Raw genomic sequence first — 16742 nt, forward strand, 5'->3', positions numbered from 1 at the left:
TCATGAGAGCTGATGATTTTATAAGGGGTTTCCCCTTTTCACTTGGTTCTCTCTCTCTCGCCTGTTGCCACGTTAAGATGTGCCTTTTGTCTTCCACCATGATTGTGGAACTGTGAGTACATTAAACCTTTTTCTTTATAAATTACCCTGTCTCTGGTATGTCTTTATTAGCAGCGTGAAAACGGACTAATACAATTAGTATAGTTTTTTAGATAATTGAAGGTTAAGTTGTGAAACTTTAAAATTTGAACTGTTTTAATAGAGAAAGTATCCACATTTTACAAAGCGCTAAGTGTTCTCAGATGTTAGTAATTGTTGATATACCAAGTCCCAGAGCTTCCTGTTAACACCTGCTCTCTCAGACATGGGGATGTCTGGTGCTTCTGAAAACAATGCCTCTCGTGGTAGTGCAAGATCCTGGGGCAGGCCCAGGGATATATTACTAAAATGCTGCGTGACCTTTGATACATCTCTCACCCTCTCTCACCCTCAGTCTCGTCATCCGTTACATGGGAGGAATTTGGAATAGACGCTATTAAAAGTTTTTTCTTCTTCACAGAAACTCTGGGTTTTGAAGATCTTCAGATTACCTTAGCATTTTTTTGGCAAGAGTGTCTTCTAAGTCATTGCTTAAAGAAGAAATAGCAAAATGAACATCCTAAATAAAAAGAAACTATTTCTGGCTGCAGCAGATGACAGATTCCAGTGAGCAGCCCTGCCCAAACACCCTCAATGCCCTCGAAGTGTTCTGATGTTTGTAATCACCTATGGCCTGCTATCTTCTTTTTGCTGAATATAACGTTAACATTTTTTGAAGTGATGGCTCTTTTTGGCAAACAACGTTAGAGACCCTTAGAAAAAAACATCAAATTAGAATAAACTAAGAACACTTTTGGAACATGCATTTTTTCCCCTCATGGCTGATTTTTTTAAAAAAGCCTGTTTCTGTGATTTCAACATTTATAATTAACTGCATGACAACAGAAAGACCTTTATTTATAGCGCTTTAAAAATAATATAAGCAAAGCTTCATAAATAATGGAATAAAAAAAATTTGCATCCTACCTGCTGGATATATTTTTTTTTTCTTAAAAAACAAAAAAGAGTGATCAAAGAGAATATAATGCTACCCTAAACAATGTTCTATCTTGCAGTTTAGTTGGTTTAAAATTTTAATTGTGAAGATTAGTTGAGACTATTAGGCTTATAATTAGAGGCAGTCTCATTGAGAATGAGAAAGTATCCTAGATCCAAAGCATTGCTTACTACAACCCAGGCATGCATTTTTAATGAACCACTTGCTGAGTACCTCTGGGGAGAGAATTATGCTTACTGCTACATTAAAAGTAATGAGAAAAAATATAAGTAAGATACAATGTTTTCCTGAATATTAAATGACAAAAAAGTTAAATTAAAATCAATGGACATAGGCATATTTCACTCTTTTCTGGATATGCACATTAATTCTATTAATTCTCCAAAAAAGGCTGATATTCATGGTGTGGGGGGCGGGATGGTGGAGGGCATCAGATTTTCAGATTTTCTCAAGATAATAGAAAGTTAAAAGGTGGCCTACAACAGCCAAATCCCAAGTGTGAACATGGACCTATGTTAATCATGGAGCATTAACTGAGTGCCTTTCCCCTACAAACTATAACCACTTGTATTGTACTTTCCTTGTTTAGAAAGGGAATTGGGGGCTTTTTAACTTAGAGCTTTCCAGGGACAAATACCTTTTACCCCATATGGAAAGAATTTTACAAGAAAACTCTAGCAAAATAGTCACTAACATTTACTGAACATTTATATGTTCTAGGCATCAAATTCAATGCTTTACACATGTCCTCTCATGCCTTCTCTGCCCTTGGATGAAGGTTCTCTTGTTATCCCCATTTTACAGATGAGGAAATAGGTTTAGGGTGAGCCACTTCCCCAAGTTCAAGCTGAGACTATATTATAGTTTACACAGGAAATAAAGTGAAGGGATGGGAAGGGGTAAGAATATCGACAGTTCATTGCATTTTCAATATACTGGCTAAAGGAATTGTGGCACAGGTCTTCAGTGGCTTGGTTCCATGGTCTTTGTCTTTTGAGCTGGTCTGAATCTATACAAACCTATTAGCCTCAACTCCAGTTCTAAGTGGTGAGGGACCTCATCTCTCCAGCAGGGTATGCTAAACAGGTGGCCTCCTCCAGGAGAGGCTATCAAACAACCATATACATGTGCATTCACATTTGCTGCCAAGTTTTTGTTTTGGTCACCTCTACTGCACATTTTAATCTGGAGACGATTACAGTCCATTCTTGGAAGGGATAAAGGAGATTAGCATTCGTGAGGTCAGCTCTGACAGTGTCCCTTTGTGCCTGCGTTCCTGACCTCGATCAACTTCTCCCTACTCTGTGAATAGCAGGTCCTCTGCTGCACAATCAGCATGCACTTCAGTGAGCTGGACAAAGAAGGGGAGCAATCTTCCCAGCTCTTTATCTCCAGAGATTGCTGAAGTCAGTCAAATACCAACTGGATGAGGTTTTACAAGTTGGTGGCTACCCTAACTTTTTCCTGGATACAAGAGGGAAAGAATACCACCACTACCAACAACATCAGAATAAGTCCAGCGGCAGCTACTATTTATTTAATGCTTCTGAAGTGCTTTGCAAGTAATGACTCTTACACCCCACAACCACAGTATGGGTTATAACTGTGTTTTCCAGATGGGGAGACTAGAGCCAAGAAAGGTTAAGTCACTTGCCCAAGTCACTTGTAAGTGGAGGAGTTGAGATTTGAGTCCCACAGTCCTGTAACTGTGCAGATTCCATGTACTGCAGTTGTCTCAGTAATGATGCTCCAAAACACCTTTGACCCAACCTCAGGAGAGATTTTCATTAGTCACAGGTGAGAGTCTCCTGGTTTCAAAAGGCTGTTAGACAACATAAGAGGCCATCAGGATAACTCTAATATTTTTTCCCTGAAAAGCAGATAGGCTTTTGCTGCGGGGGTTGGTTTAGAAGCAGCTACAGTTTGTTATGGATGCACGAGAGTGGCCTAGTGATCGTCTCAGCCCCTGCTATCCAAGGCTTGTGATTCTAGGATTCTGTTTCCCTACTTGGGGATGCAAATGCAGGCTCCTGGGTCACAATGGGAGTGCTCGAATTTCTTGTGCTAGTGCCTCATTTGAAAAGTTAGCTATTGTTTTCTGCATTTCTTTAAAAAGTTTGGAAAGATGCTGAGACAAGCAAAACAAGCCTCTTAGGACAATAAACTGGATGGGTGTACCCATGTTTTTATTTTTACTTTTTTAAAAAAGATGTTAAAAATACTTGCAAAACTCCACAAAAAATGCTTGCTCACTCCTAAAGTTAGAAGTGCTTGAATTGAATTTTTTTCTTTTCCAACAGTTTGTAAAAAGACCAAGAAGCTGTACTCCCATGTTAACTGTAGCACTATTCACAATAGCCAAGATATGGAGTCTGCCTAAGTGTCCATCAACAGACGGATGGATAAGAAAATGTGGTGCATATACACAATGGGATACTATACAGCCCTAAAAAAGAGGAAAATTCTGTCATTCAAGACAACATGAATGAACCTAAAGGACATTATGTTAAGTGAAATAAGCCAGGTACAGAGAGACAAATATCACAATATCTCACTTATATGTGGAATATAAAAACGTTGAACTCCAAAGTAGAGAGTAGAAGAGTGATTACCAGAGGCTGGGATTAGGGGGTGGATGGGGAAAGGAAAGCCATCTGTCAAATATACAAAGTTTCATTTAGATAGGAGGAATAAATTCTAGTGTACTTTTTTTTTTTTTGTCTTTTATTTTTTTAGAGACAGGGTCTCACTCTGTCTCCTGGGGTGGAGTACAGGGGCACAATCATAGCTCACTGTAGCTTTGAACTCCTGGGCTCAAGTGTTCCTCTCACTTCAGTCTCCCAAGTACCTAGGACCACAGTTGCATATAGTCTAATGCACCTGTAATTTATTTTGTGGCGTTCTATTGCACAATATGGTGACTATGGTGGACAATAATGTATCGTATATTTCAAAATAGCTAAAAGAGGATTTTAAATGTTCTCATCACAAAGAAATGGTAAACATCTGACGTGATGGATAGGCTAACTAACCTGATTTGATCATTCCACAGTAATGTATATTGAAACATCAGACGAGATCGGGCGCGTTCAGGGTGGTATGGCCGTAGACGAAACATCATGTACCCCATAACTATGTGCAATTATTATTATTTGTCAGTTAAAAGTAAAACAACAAGAAAGACAAAGACATAGGGTCTCCAAGATGCTGTTTGCTCTGCTCTAAGCATACCCCTCTTCTAGAGATAGAGCCAGTGGCTGACAGTTGATGCAGCTACTTCCACTAGACCTAAGTACCTTGAGAGGTGTGTTCAGGACAGTAAACATTTGCTCCATCACTGTTGCCCTAAAGTTAACAAACCCTCATATCCCCTCAACACAGGCAGAGTCAGGGAAGAGCCTTAGTATTGTAGCTCATGGTAACCTGAAGGACAATCTAGTGCATCCCTCAGCTTGCAGATGAGGAGGTTGAGGCACAAGAATGTGGCTTCTCAAGGTCCCCTGTCAGGTTAGGGGCACAGCTAAGCCCAGGACTTAGGTGGCTGAAGAACTCTTTTCACTTTCTGAACTACTAGGAGATATGCTCCTCTTGTACTTGGTTTTGATAGTACCATGCCTAGTGACATTTGCCAAGAGGTACAGCTGATCTTGTCTTCATGGATGAGGATGGCTCTGAGGATGAAAAGATATACGGCATGTAAAGCACCCAGGTGCCTCCACAACAGTGACCAATAAACAATAGCTCCTCAAAACTGCAGAGCTAAGAAAAAGGCGACCAAACTCTCAAGCACTGCTAAGGAGCAATAGCTCCTTATGATGATGACTAACAGTATGTTGACCACTCATGGAGCCAGTTTAAGGATTAAAGTCATCTGGCTATTTACCCACTTTATATAAATACACAGGCACACACACATTCATAAAGACACCACTATGCTTTTAGGAAGGCACGTACCTCACTGTTGGCACTTTCCACAAATGACCCCCCGAACATGGCTGCCATCCACTCACAGCTACAGATCAGCAGTGGCTTGTGGGCACTGATGGCTCCATCGTCCAATTTAAATGTCACGTCTGCCAAGGGATTGAGGAAACACAACCATGAGCCAACTTTGCTGAGAGCTTCAACCAAGGCTTCTGCTCCCATAGCCACCAAACTGCGTCTCCCTTACTCTCTCTTGCGTGTCTTTACTTACTGATTTTATGTCAATCCCTGTCTTTGAGCTTTGGCACACCCAGCTCCCACCTAAGGGACCATGCTGCATTTAACATCATCATACATAAAGTCATGGCACAAACTCTCTGAACCAGAAAGTAACAGAAAGGAGGGAATATTTTTTCCTCCTTACTATGTAAAACTTCAAGCATATAAAACAGTGGAACTAACAGTATGATGACCACTCATTTATCCCTTGTTAACATTTTGGCATGTTTGTTTTACGTATATTTTTAATTTATACCATTTTACTTATTAATACTCAATTAAACCTTATGTTTATAATATGCTCTACTCTTATGCTATACCGAAATGTAACCAAATTACTGTTTTTTTAAGAGATGTTGGGGGGGGTCTGGCTATGTTGTCCAGGCTGAATTTAAACTGCCAGGTTCCAGCAATCCTAATGTCTCAGTCTCTGAAGTAGCTGGGACTGTGGGCAAATTAGCCACCATGCCTGGCTATATGTGAATTTTTGTATAATTTTATATATGTGTATAGACTTTTTTTTTTTTACAGATAGCATGGCACTTCACTCCTAACTACCTTATCACAAGTTTTCCCAAAATAACAACAGTCTCCTAAATAACCATACCATGATTACACCTGAGAAAATTAAAAATAATTCCCTATTATCATCCACTATATTGTTCATATTCAAATTTCTCCAATTATCCCTAAATTGTATTTCATAGCTTTTTTTTTTTTAAAAAAAACAGAATCCAATTGAGACTCTCACATTGTATTTGATTATTATGCCTCTCCAGTAAGGAGGGGGTGACTTAATCAACTCTACCTAAGGCTCACTGTTTAAGTTACTGTAGGTTTGTAACATATTCTTTTCATTAATTTTCAAGACTATTTCTGTACCACAATGGCCAGTGTTTGAAGTAAATACTACTCGTAAGCTTTAAAATGAATGAACTGAGTCTTTAGGAACCACTTACTAAATGTGTAGTGCCCTGGCAGGGATTATAAAAGATAAAGACAAAGGTAGAGGTATCCATATAAATAGAAGTCAGGAAGTCAACATTTTACAATGAAATTACACACACCCACACACCCGCCCAGAGGACAATTTCAGAACAAAAATAGTCCAAGTGTAAGACAGTACAAGCATGGGTCAATAATCCATATTGGATGTGGGCCACCATCGTGCTTAACAATTATGAAAGGGTGCTGCGGGCAGCATATGGCATAGTTATCAAAGGCAAAGGAGGTGCAAGAAAACTACAGAAGTGCAGGGCCAAGGAGCATGAGGACAGAAAAGGAGAGGGGATGGAAACAGATGAGACACCCCTTGTAGGAAGACGGAGGGCCACCAAAATTGCCTCAAGGACTTTAGTGGCCTCAGGACTCGAGATCACTGATTTTTGTCATGGGTCAGTGCTGAAGGGTCAATGGAGAATAGAATTGGTCAGAGAATAGATTCTGAAGGGGAATTGTATGCAACAAGCCCACTGGAGATAGGCTTGGGGTCCCTGATCCACTCTTGAGGAGCAGTGTGGTACCATGGTGGTTTATGGAACAGGTTTAGATACCCACAACAGCGTGGGTTCAAATCCTGTCTCTACCATTTATTGCTGGTATGACCACAGGCAGATTACCTAACCTCTCTGTCCCTTGGTTTCTCCGTCTGCAAAATGGAGATAATCATATTTAACCTTTAAGTCTGATGAAGATTAAAGAAGTTAATGCCTGTAGCTTAGAAAGGTACATGGGAAAAAACAAGTACATATAAATGTTAACTGTGGTTCTTCTTTCTCCTGCTCATGTCTGGCTAACATTCAATGAAACACAATCAAAGGTATTAATGGCTCCGCCCCGCGGCCCACTCACCTGAGAACGTTCCCTTGCTGAGACACTCTTTTATCCGATTGGCTTTCCTGACGTGAAAGGCTTTCGTAATCTCCTGGTTCATGAAGGCTTCCTTGTTCATGATGTTTTCCACCATCATCCTCAAATCGAACATCTCTAGGACCTCCGCGATCTGAGCCAGGCCCACCAAATCCTTTTCCTTTTCATCCAGTTGTCCCGTATAAAGAAACTGGAGCAGGGTCCGAAAAGGGCCTGGCTGGACTGAAGCATCCATTCTGACCACAGTCACGGGGCCCACCCGCTTTGAAATGGGGTTGACTTGCATTTCCCTGTGCATGCCAATGAACCCCTTAGTCCAGCCGGCCAAAGTCTGTGTCTCAGGAACTGCACCCTCGGCTTCCAGCCCCAGAGCCTCCACCAGGCTCTTGTTTGAAGACTTCCACTGCTCGGCCTGAGGTGTCCTAGGCGGGCCCTCCTCCCTTTCTTCCTCTGGGTCGACACTCAATATCCGCCCCTGGAAATCTCTGCTCTGCTTCTCTTTCTCACAAGCTCCTTCACTCCAATTTGGGGATTCTTCACATTCCATTAAAAACAGATCATAAAATTTGGAAGAAGAGGTAGCGAGGTAAATTCGATGTGCAAAGATGTGTTCCTGGTCCTGAAGGATGAACAGAACATCGGCACAGAGAGGATTGTCCAGTAAACAGGCAGCTTCATTTGTCCCCATGGAAGGACACTCTGGAATTTTGATGACCGGTGGAGGGGCTTTTGGAGGTAGGAAGGGTGCCTGAAGTAAAGGTTTCTGGACTTTCTTTAGGTGGGATTTCCAGAATTGCAGGTGCCTGCGGGAAATCAGCGCTGCTCGGATTGCATTGTCAAACACATCCTTGATACCAAACTGGTCAAACACGCTTGTTTCATAGTATGGTAAGCCAAGTTCCTTTGCTACCTCTCGGCCTTTTTCTGGGGGCAAAATATCCGCTCTCTTTATGGGCCTGAAATAGAACATTTTAAAAATTATAATCAGCCTTGTTTTAGGAAAAAAACAGTAACAAGGGCCTATCTAAGCACCTAATGGAACTATACACTGAAAACTCCAGTCAGGCTTTTAGTCTCTGGAAAAATCTGCCACCACCTCAGGTCTTTGAACTATAAAGGAGTTATGATTGAAGGAAAAAATAATGCTTTCAAATATTTCAGAGTTTCAATGCACATAGTTTGTGAAGCTTATCCATAAATATTCCATGTTTTTGTTATTATAAATGGCATTGTTTTTTAAATTTTATTTTCCAATTGTTCATTTCTTAGTTTATATAAATACAATTGATTTTTGTGTATTGACCTTTTATCCTGTTATTTTGCTAAATTAATATATTAATTCTGACAGCTTTTTTTGTAGATTCCTTAGAACTTTTCATTTACATGACCATGTGCCTAAATAGAGTTTTACTTCTTTAAAAAAAGTGCTCTCAGCAGTAACCACAGTAACTGAAAGATCATCCCTTTACTAGCTATTTAATCTTGGGTAAGTTACTTAACCTCATTAAACATTAGTTTTTCCATCTGTAAAACAGGAATAATAATAACAATGAGTAATTATATTTTGAAGGACTATTGAAATGTTTAAATTATTAGCATGGCTATGCTAAGCATAGTATTTGGTCCACAGTAAGTGCCTGATAAATGTTAGCTGTTATCATCATCACTACTCTCTTCATCACCTTCATCTTTATCAACAGCATCTTATACTTGAATTTTACCTTATAACTTTAAAATGCATTCATATACATTTTTCATGTAAGCCTCACAATAGCCCTGTGAGGTATTATTTCTGTTCTACATTCTGAGGAAACTGAGGCAGAAAGGTTAAAGGGTTTGTCTGAAGTCACATTTTCAGGCTGCTGAGAGACCTCTATTAAGCAATTAGAGTCAAGACTTTCCCACTCCTAGTTAAATGATCCACTTCCTACAGCTCTTCTCTGTTGGATTTGTGAATTCTCTTTCAAATCTTCGCCTTCTTTTCTCCTCCAATCCCTTCTTCAAGCCTTCATCATTTTTGCTTGGACTGGTGCAGTAGCCCCTTAACTAATCTTCCTTCACACCTACTCCCCACATTTTAGTCCACAGTCCTCACTGCTGCAAGAAAAGTCCTTACATAGCACAACTATGACCTTGTGGCAGTTCTATTTTAACTTCCTCTGATTTCACAAAGCCCCTGGAATAAAGTCCATACCCTTTAGGCTGGCACATTTACAATCTAATCAAACCCTGGGAGGACAAATCTTTGGAAACAGTAGACTCAGTACAGTGCTGGGTTATGGCATAACCATGGTAACGGCATAGATGGGTTCCAGAACACAGGCAGGAAGTGCTTTATTGTGACACTCATCACAAAGGGTTGATTCCAACACACACCCTTAGGAACTTATCTTCTTATATAAATATTTGGCCTTTAACACCAAAGGTAATATATAGGACAGACACTGGTCTTAGGAGGAAAAAGATGATACTGGATAGAATTTGGATTTGACGACTTAGATGAAAAGGAGGGAAAATTATAGGGTGTTGACAAAGGTGGAAGGGAAGTGCAGGGAAGAAGGTTTAACTCAAAAGTTCGCTCCTGCGAGCATTGTGTTCCTTGTTCTTAAGACTGACTTGAAATTTACCAACTGATGAAACTCTTCAAGGCTTAGCTCAAATACAAACTCCTTCACAAAATCTTCTTAGAATTGCTCTGTAGAAGGCACTGTCCCCTCCACTGTTCTCTACAGCTCTGCAACTCTCCTCCCATCCATGATTGTGAGGCCTGATTATCATAATCTACTCTTTTTATACAGAAAGTTACCGAGGCCAGGACAGTCTCTCATTTACTGTGGACTTCTTAACCTCTACATGGCTCCTAATATTCAATTCCTACTCCATGCATTGAAGAACAGAAGGATTGTGGAAACTGAATATAAAGTGTATTTAGAAATTTAATGCAAAACATACCTAGAACATCAGAAATTGTCTAAAGAAAGTACCATTTACTATTGCTTGGAGAGCATAAAAAGTTGTGTCAATATAAAATTTTGTAATAAGCCTATTAGGTAAATGTCAAAATAAGGGATTTTTGCTATTGTTGCTGTTTGCTTTTTTTTTTTTTTGAGACGGGGTCTTGCTCTGTCACTTACGCTGGAGTGCAGTGGTGCAATCATAGCCCATTGCAGCCTTGTCCTCCCAGGTTCAAGTAATCCTCCCACCTCAGCCTCTCAAGTAGCTGAAACCACAGGTGTGCACCACCAGTCCTGGTTGATGGTTTTTTTATTTTTATTTTTCTAGAGACGTGGTCTCACTATGTTGCCCAGGCTGGTTTCAAACTCCTGGCCTCAAGCAATCCTCCCACCTTGGCCTCCTGAAATGTTGGGTTTATGGCATGAGCCACTGTGCCCAGCCTAGAGGAGGGTATTAATATCAAAATTTTTTGAAAAGGAGTGCTCTCCAGCCAAAAAGTTCAACATAAAAAAAAACATAAAAAGTTGTTTTTTTATAAAGGGGATTTGAGGGAACTCACATTTTAAAAGAAACGTATTTCCCTCTATATGGTTTGGCTATATCCCCACTCAAATTTCATCTTGAATTGTAGTTCCCATAATCCCCATGTGTCACGGGAGGGACCTGGTGAAAGGTAACTGAATCATGGGGGCGGTTTCCCCCATGCTATTCTCATAACAGTGAGTAAGTTCTCATGAGATCTGATGGTTTTATAAAGGGCATTCCCCTTTGCTCAGTTCTCATTCTTCTCTCTCCTGCTGCCATGTGAAGAAGGATGTGTTTTCTTCCCTTCTGCCATGATTGTAAATTTCCTGAGGCCTCAGGAGCCATGCTAAACTGTGAGTCAATTAAACCTCTTTCCTTCATAAATCAGTCTCAATTATCTCTTTATTAGCAGCATGAGAATGGACTAATACACCCCACCAAAATCAATATCTACATTTTATATATAGTGAAACAAATTCTCCTTCAAGTTGTATCTTATATTTGTGACATTTAAAAATATAACCACTAGAGACATTTAAAAAGTAGTGGCTGTTTGTTTTGCAACTATAGGTCTGAATGATTTTCAAAAAGTGGACACTGTCATCTTGAGAATGAAATACTGTAACAGGTTGGACTGAGGAATACAAGGAAGATGAAAAACACTTCAATATGTGTGTTTGTATGAATCTGATGTTCTCTGGGGCCCAGATACCTCTAAGTGTTAACTAATTTTATTGTAATAATTATAATTTCAAGGATGACATTATTATGAGTAACCAACATTTTGTCTAATACTTTATACTTTTCAAAGTGCTTTTAATCACATGCTTTCATAATTAGAGAATTTACTTCAAGTGCTGTCCAATCGTTTGACAAAAATGAGTTCTGACACCAGAGATGATGGTGCCTGTTAGAAGGGCTCAGGGCACACTCCTCATGATTCATGGGCTAACTTAAAGCCCATGGCTGATTGATGGGATCCAGGAGTGTTGAAGAGCAGAACACCAGGCTACAGAGACACCTGCTGCCTGTAAATTTTAACTTGGTCAGGACAGGGAAACACTGAGTCCCTTGGCTTACCTTGCTAACGGGCGCCTGGCTCTATTAACAGCTTCCAGGTCGGCATAGCGGAGATCAAGCTGGCACCCAACAAGGATAACGGGTGTTCGAGGGCAAAAGTGCTTGATTTCTGGATACCACATGCTTTTCACATGATTTAGGGAATTGGGATTAGCGATCGAAAAACAGAGGACCACAACATCAGACCTAAAAGGAAATCATAAAAGAAGCTTGTATTGCCTTTTAACATTTTTTTTTCTTTTATCATTATGGTTCCTCCCAAACCCCATCCTTCTAATGCCATCTCATGTCACAATTAAAAAAAAAAGACCAGATATCAAAAAACATCTTGGAGTCATGCAAACAGCCTGATAAGCCCCCACATTCCAGCACCAACACAGCCTAACAGTTCATTTCCATATTGCACTGCAGAATGCTGATGCATTGACGTTTCCGATGAAGTTATTTTATGGTAGAGATGATTACCCAAACTTGTCTCAGTCCTGGAACCACAACATGCTGAACTATTTCTCTTCATCACAAGAAATAGTTTCAAGAGAAAAGAAAATAATACAAACTACCTTTCACCAGTTTAAACAACATAAAGGTGATGATGACTCATCCCAATGAGATAAAGCAAACAGTTTAAACATTACTGAAAATGTAACAAGTATTTGCTGTACAGGGTCAGCAAATACACAGAAGGATTTCTGCCCTTCTTCCCACTTATGCACACATGTAGACAGCATAGCCACTTATCTGTTTCCGAAAAGAAAAATCCTGAATTTGCAGGAATTTTGACTCTTTACTAAGTAAGGCAAGAAGGTAATATTTAACATATAACTAGGCAAGAATTAGATTGATGACTAACAAGATGAGAAAATATTGGAAGCAGATTTCTCAAATGTTACATGAGATAAAAAGCAGGTATATGGGGAAAAGAAAAACTGCTTTATAGTAAATTTTGACATAAGGGTCTTCCATTTTTACATAATAACTTACCATTCTAGGAGTCAAAGAACTATTTTACAAAACAGTTGTCCAATTATGGTGTTTGATAAATAGCTGCTAAAAGGAATCTTTCATAGGAATTATAAACCACCATTCTAGGTTAAAATGTGCTGAATGATGACTTTCAAAACACTGAGGCAAAAGGATATAAAGAATAAGAAAAGTTACACCCAAGGATTCAAGACTATCTTGTGGCTAAATTCAGAAATAAACTATTACAATTTCATTAGATGTTAATTTATTGCCTTTATTGTTTACATAATGAGAAGAGTCAAGTTGATGAATCAAAACACCTTCCTTTTAAATCATTAATGAGCTTTCCCCCCTACATATCAATGAAGACAAACAAATATATGCAGGCAACCATAAAATTTCTAAAAATAAACATTTGCAATGCAGAAAACTGCAGGGTGCTTACATTAAATCTAATTCACAAGCTGTGTCTTTAAATTTATATCCAAGAAAAGCTGTACCGGACCACAACAAATAGAGCAGAAAATCCTGAGATTAAAATATTTCCAAATTATCAAAGAGGACCTAAGACTTAAAGTAGATGAATCTATTAATCTGAATGTTCAGAATCATCTTGAATAAAGATATCAAGATTCCTGGATGCTGGGATAATATGAGTGAAAATATGCATAAATATATAAATGAAAAGGAAATATGTCTTGTCTTTGGGATTCTGATTTACTTAGTGAAATATTCTGTGCTCAGTCTTACTTACAATCAGCATAAATAACAGTACCCAGTAAAGCCAAGAATGCTTTGAATTTTACATTTTTTATGGGCTGAGTTTTCTATTATTCATAATCCTATTTATATCAGGTATCTGAGGAAACTCTACTATAAGCTTCATCCTGATCATAAAATAAAGCCACCATGAATTTCGGCACAGTGAGAATGGAATGAGAATATCTGAGGTTCAAAATTATACAAAAAGAATTGAGGAAATATATCCGGCACCTAAATGTGTTATAATATGTATAAAATAGTTCTAATTGGTGCTTTCTATTTCCCTATTAAGACACACGGCTCTAAGGGGAATCATTCTTAGAGCTTAATTTATATGACAGACATGTAGCTAAATGTCAATGCTGTTCTCTAATTTTATGATACAGCATGTGAGGTTTTGAAATCAGAGCTAGCTTGGTTGTCAAGGTTACCATGATAACACTCATGGTATTGAACACATACTAGTTGCTATCCAGATGACCTGTAAACAAGTACAGACAGGACCTTGGGGGTTGGAAAAAAAGGAATCTTGTGATGATAGTAGCACAATGCCATCACACAATACAGGTCCTGAGGGCCCAACTTCTAACTATGTCACATCAATATCTAAATGCATGAAATGCCATTGGAAAGCTGGAAAAATAATTCAATGTCCTGTAAATATTTCACCTCAAAATAATGATAGTTAAAGAAAAGAGGTTGTGCTGAGAGCAATACTACCTCTGAAGATAAAATAACTTATTGAGTCAAAATTCTATCTGTATATCAGAAAAAAGGTCTTTTTTTTCATATTCACATTTAGGTTCTATGAGAATCTGTGCTCATTATTTTACAGTGAAAGCAGTTAAAAAATAAGATTATTTTTTATTTATTTATTTTTTGAGACGGAGTTTTGCTCTTGTTGCCCAGGCTGCAGTGCAATGGCATGATCTCAGCTCACCACAACCTCTGCCTCCTGGGTTCAAGCAATTCCCCTGATTCAGCCTCCTGAATAGCTGGGATTACAGGCATGTGCCACCAAGCCCGGCTAATTTTGTATTTTTAGTAGAGACGGGGTTTCTCCATGTTGGTCAGGCTGGTCTCAAAGTCCCGACCTCGGGTGATCCACCCACCTCGGCCCCCCAGAGTGCTGGGATTACAGGCGTGAGCCACCTTGCCCGGCCCAAGATCATATTTTAACTATCACAATGCTTAAATGTCTTGTGGTTAACCCTTGTTGATCTAAATACAAATGCAAGTTAAGAAAACTTTATATAAAGATTACATAGAATTCTATTCTTAAGGTCTGCCATATGAATGTAGCTCCCTAAAACCAAGTTTAACCAAAAGGCTAAGCATTAGGAATCAATGGACAAAGTGACAGAGCTATAGAAAGATGCTGCTTTGATGCATTTCTCCTTACCAACATTCTTTTCTAATTCCTAATTCTCAACACACCAGTATCCTCTGTGATATAAACACATATACAATCAAGTAACTATTTTCAGAATGCCATTTATTCCCTCTAGATTTCAAGCCATTTTTTTTTTTAATCTAGTCAAAGAAGGCACAAGACCTGGAGCTAAGAATATCTCCAGCTTTAGGCAGAATGCCAAGGAACTAGAGATATTAAATAACTTTTAATCAAAACATTCATTCCCATGTGGAGACTGTTCAATGTCTGACATAAGCTTGTGTTTAAAAAATACCATTCCTTTGAAAGATAAAAAGAAACAGGCAAGTTCTAGCATTTCTATTTCTATGGCTCTGTTACATTTTTTAACTTTGAAGAGTCAGTTTAAAAATAATTGGGAGTGGTGAGTGTGATGAGGACATTCTCACATATCAGGCAGTGGAGTTAGTCTAGAAATGACCTCAGGGGTCCTGTTTCAGCTGTAAAAAGAATCAAATAGGATTTAAATGGAGTCTTACAGCTATTTGGGGTAGAAAGCATAAGAATTTGAGAATGCAGAGGCAGAGTACAGGGTACATGAGATTGTAAACTCTAGAACCTGAATACTGAGAAGGGGTAGGAAGGAGTTTGGAATGTTTATTGTACTTACTTTTATTAAATATTTTATGTTTCACTGGGCTAAACAGTTTTATTAGAGAAAGCAAGAATTACAAAGGACTTAAGGATATATGGTCTTAGTTGCTTGCCCTTGCCCATGGAATGTTTATATCTTAGGGAAAAATGACTTCTTCTTTCTAAGGAGAAAATATCAATACAAAAATTTCGCTGGGTACTAACACATCAAATAATGTCCATGAAATAATATTTTGACTAGTCAAGACAAAAACGATCTGAAATAAATTGAAATGTTGAAACAATTGGAGATCTTGTTTCTTAGAGGAGTGGGAGTGAATCAGAGAGACCAAGTTATCCAAAAATGCCTGAGCTGATAAAGCCAAGCTCAGTTGCATCAGTTTTACTTCAGATATTAAACAAACAAAAAAAGCGTATTTTTTTTTCAGTTATCTTTTGAGGGGAACACTGGCCAAAGATAGCATGTGAAAGATTGGCAAGGATATTTGAATAACATAAGGAGTACATGCAAAGTTGGGACCAATCTTTGTTGGAGGATGAGAGAAAAAAAAATCCAAAAAAAGTGCATCTTACCCACATATCTTGGCCCTAGCTAGACTTTGAACAGCAAAATACCACACATGTTCTCAGAGGCTGTCTTTATAATGTCTACAGTCAAATATAGCAGAGTTGGTGGGAAAAGATCGGAGAAGCAACCAGAAGCTCAACTTTTTTTCCAATCTGAAATACCAGATTCATCCTTTGAAGACATGGTTGGAAAAGAATTGATAATCAATAACAAACTTTTATTGTTAAATGAATTTTCTTCTAAGTTCTTTCCTGTCACAAAATTACTGACTTCTTAGTTTGACTTTCCTTTTCTAGTCTCATTTATTTTGCCACTACCATCCAGCTGCGGAGCTGTGGGCCTTGGGTTTTCTTACCTGGTTAAGTGAAAGAATAATTCTGACAGTGGACTCCACCAAGTTCTCCAGAAAGCTGTGAGTGGGACAGCCAAGTGCCCTTCTCCAGTTTGTCTGAGTCTGGTTGGGTCTCTTGATACATTAACACTTGGTGACCAAGAATGAGCTAACAATTATATGTATATATATAATTTATATATATATATATTATATATATATATATATATATATAATTTTTTTTGAGATGGAGTCTTGCTCTGTTGCCCAGGCTGGAGTGAAGTGGCTCAATCTCGGCTCACTGTAACCTCCACCTCCCGGGTTCAAGCAACTCTCCTGCCTCAGCCTCCCGAGTAGCTGGGAT

General features: G+C 38.8%; 1 protein-coding gene across 12 annotated transcripts in view; it reads right to left on the reverse strand.

Annotated features, from left to right (window-relative positions):
- RHOBTB1 (Rho related BTB domain containing 1) overlaps positions 1-16742 on the reverse strand; it is a 114804-nt gene that overhangs the window by 9940 nt on the left and 88122 nt on the right. For all 12 annotated transcript variants that reach the window (XM_032138029.2, XM_058436270.1, XM_032138023.2 and 9 more), the window contains 3 exons: positions 11729-11914; positions 7151-8124; positions 5051-5169 (listed from right to left, as the gene is read on the reverse strand). In XM_032138029.2, the coding sequence (XP_031993920.1) occupies positions 5051-5169; positions 7151-8124; positions 11729-11914 (1279 nt within the window). The remainder of the gene's footprint in view (positions 1-5050; positions 5170-7150; positions 8125-11728; positions 11915-16742) is intronic.

Source organism: Hylobates moloch, unplaced genomic scaffold (genome assembly GCF_009828535.3).
Source record: "Hylobates moloch isolate HMO894 unplaced genomic scaffold, HMol_V3 SCAFFOLD_3, whole genome shotgun sequence".
NCBI lineage: Eukaryota > Metazoa > Chordata > Mammalia > Primates > Hylobatidae > Hylobates > Hylobates moloch.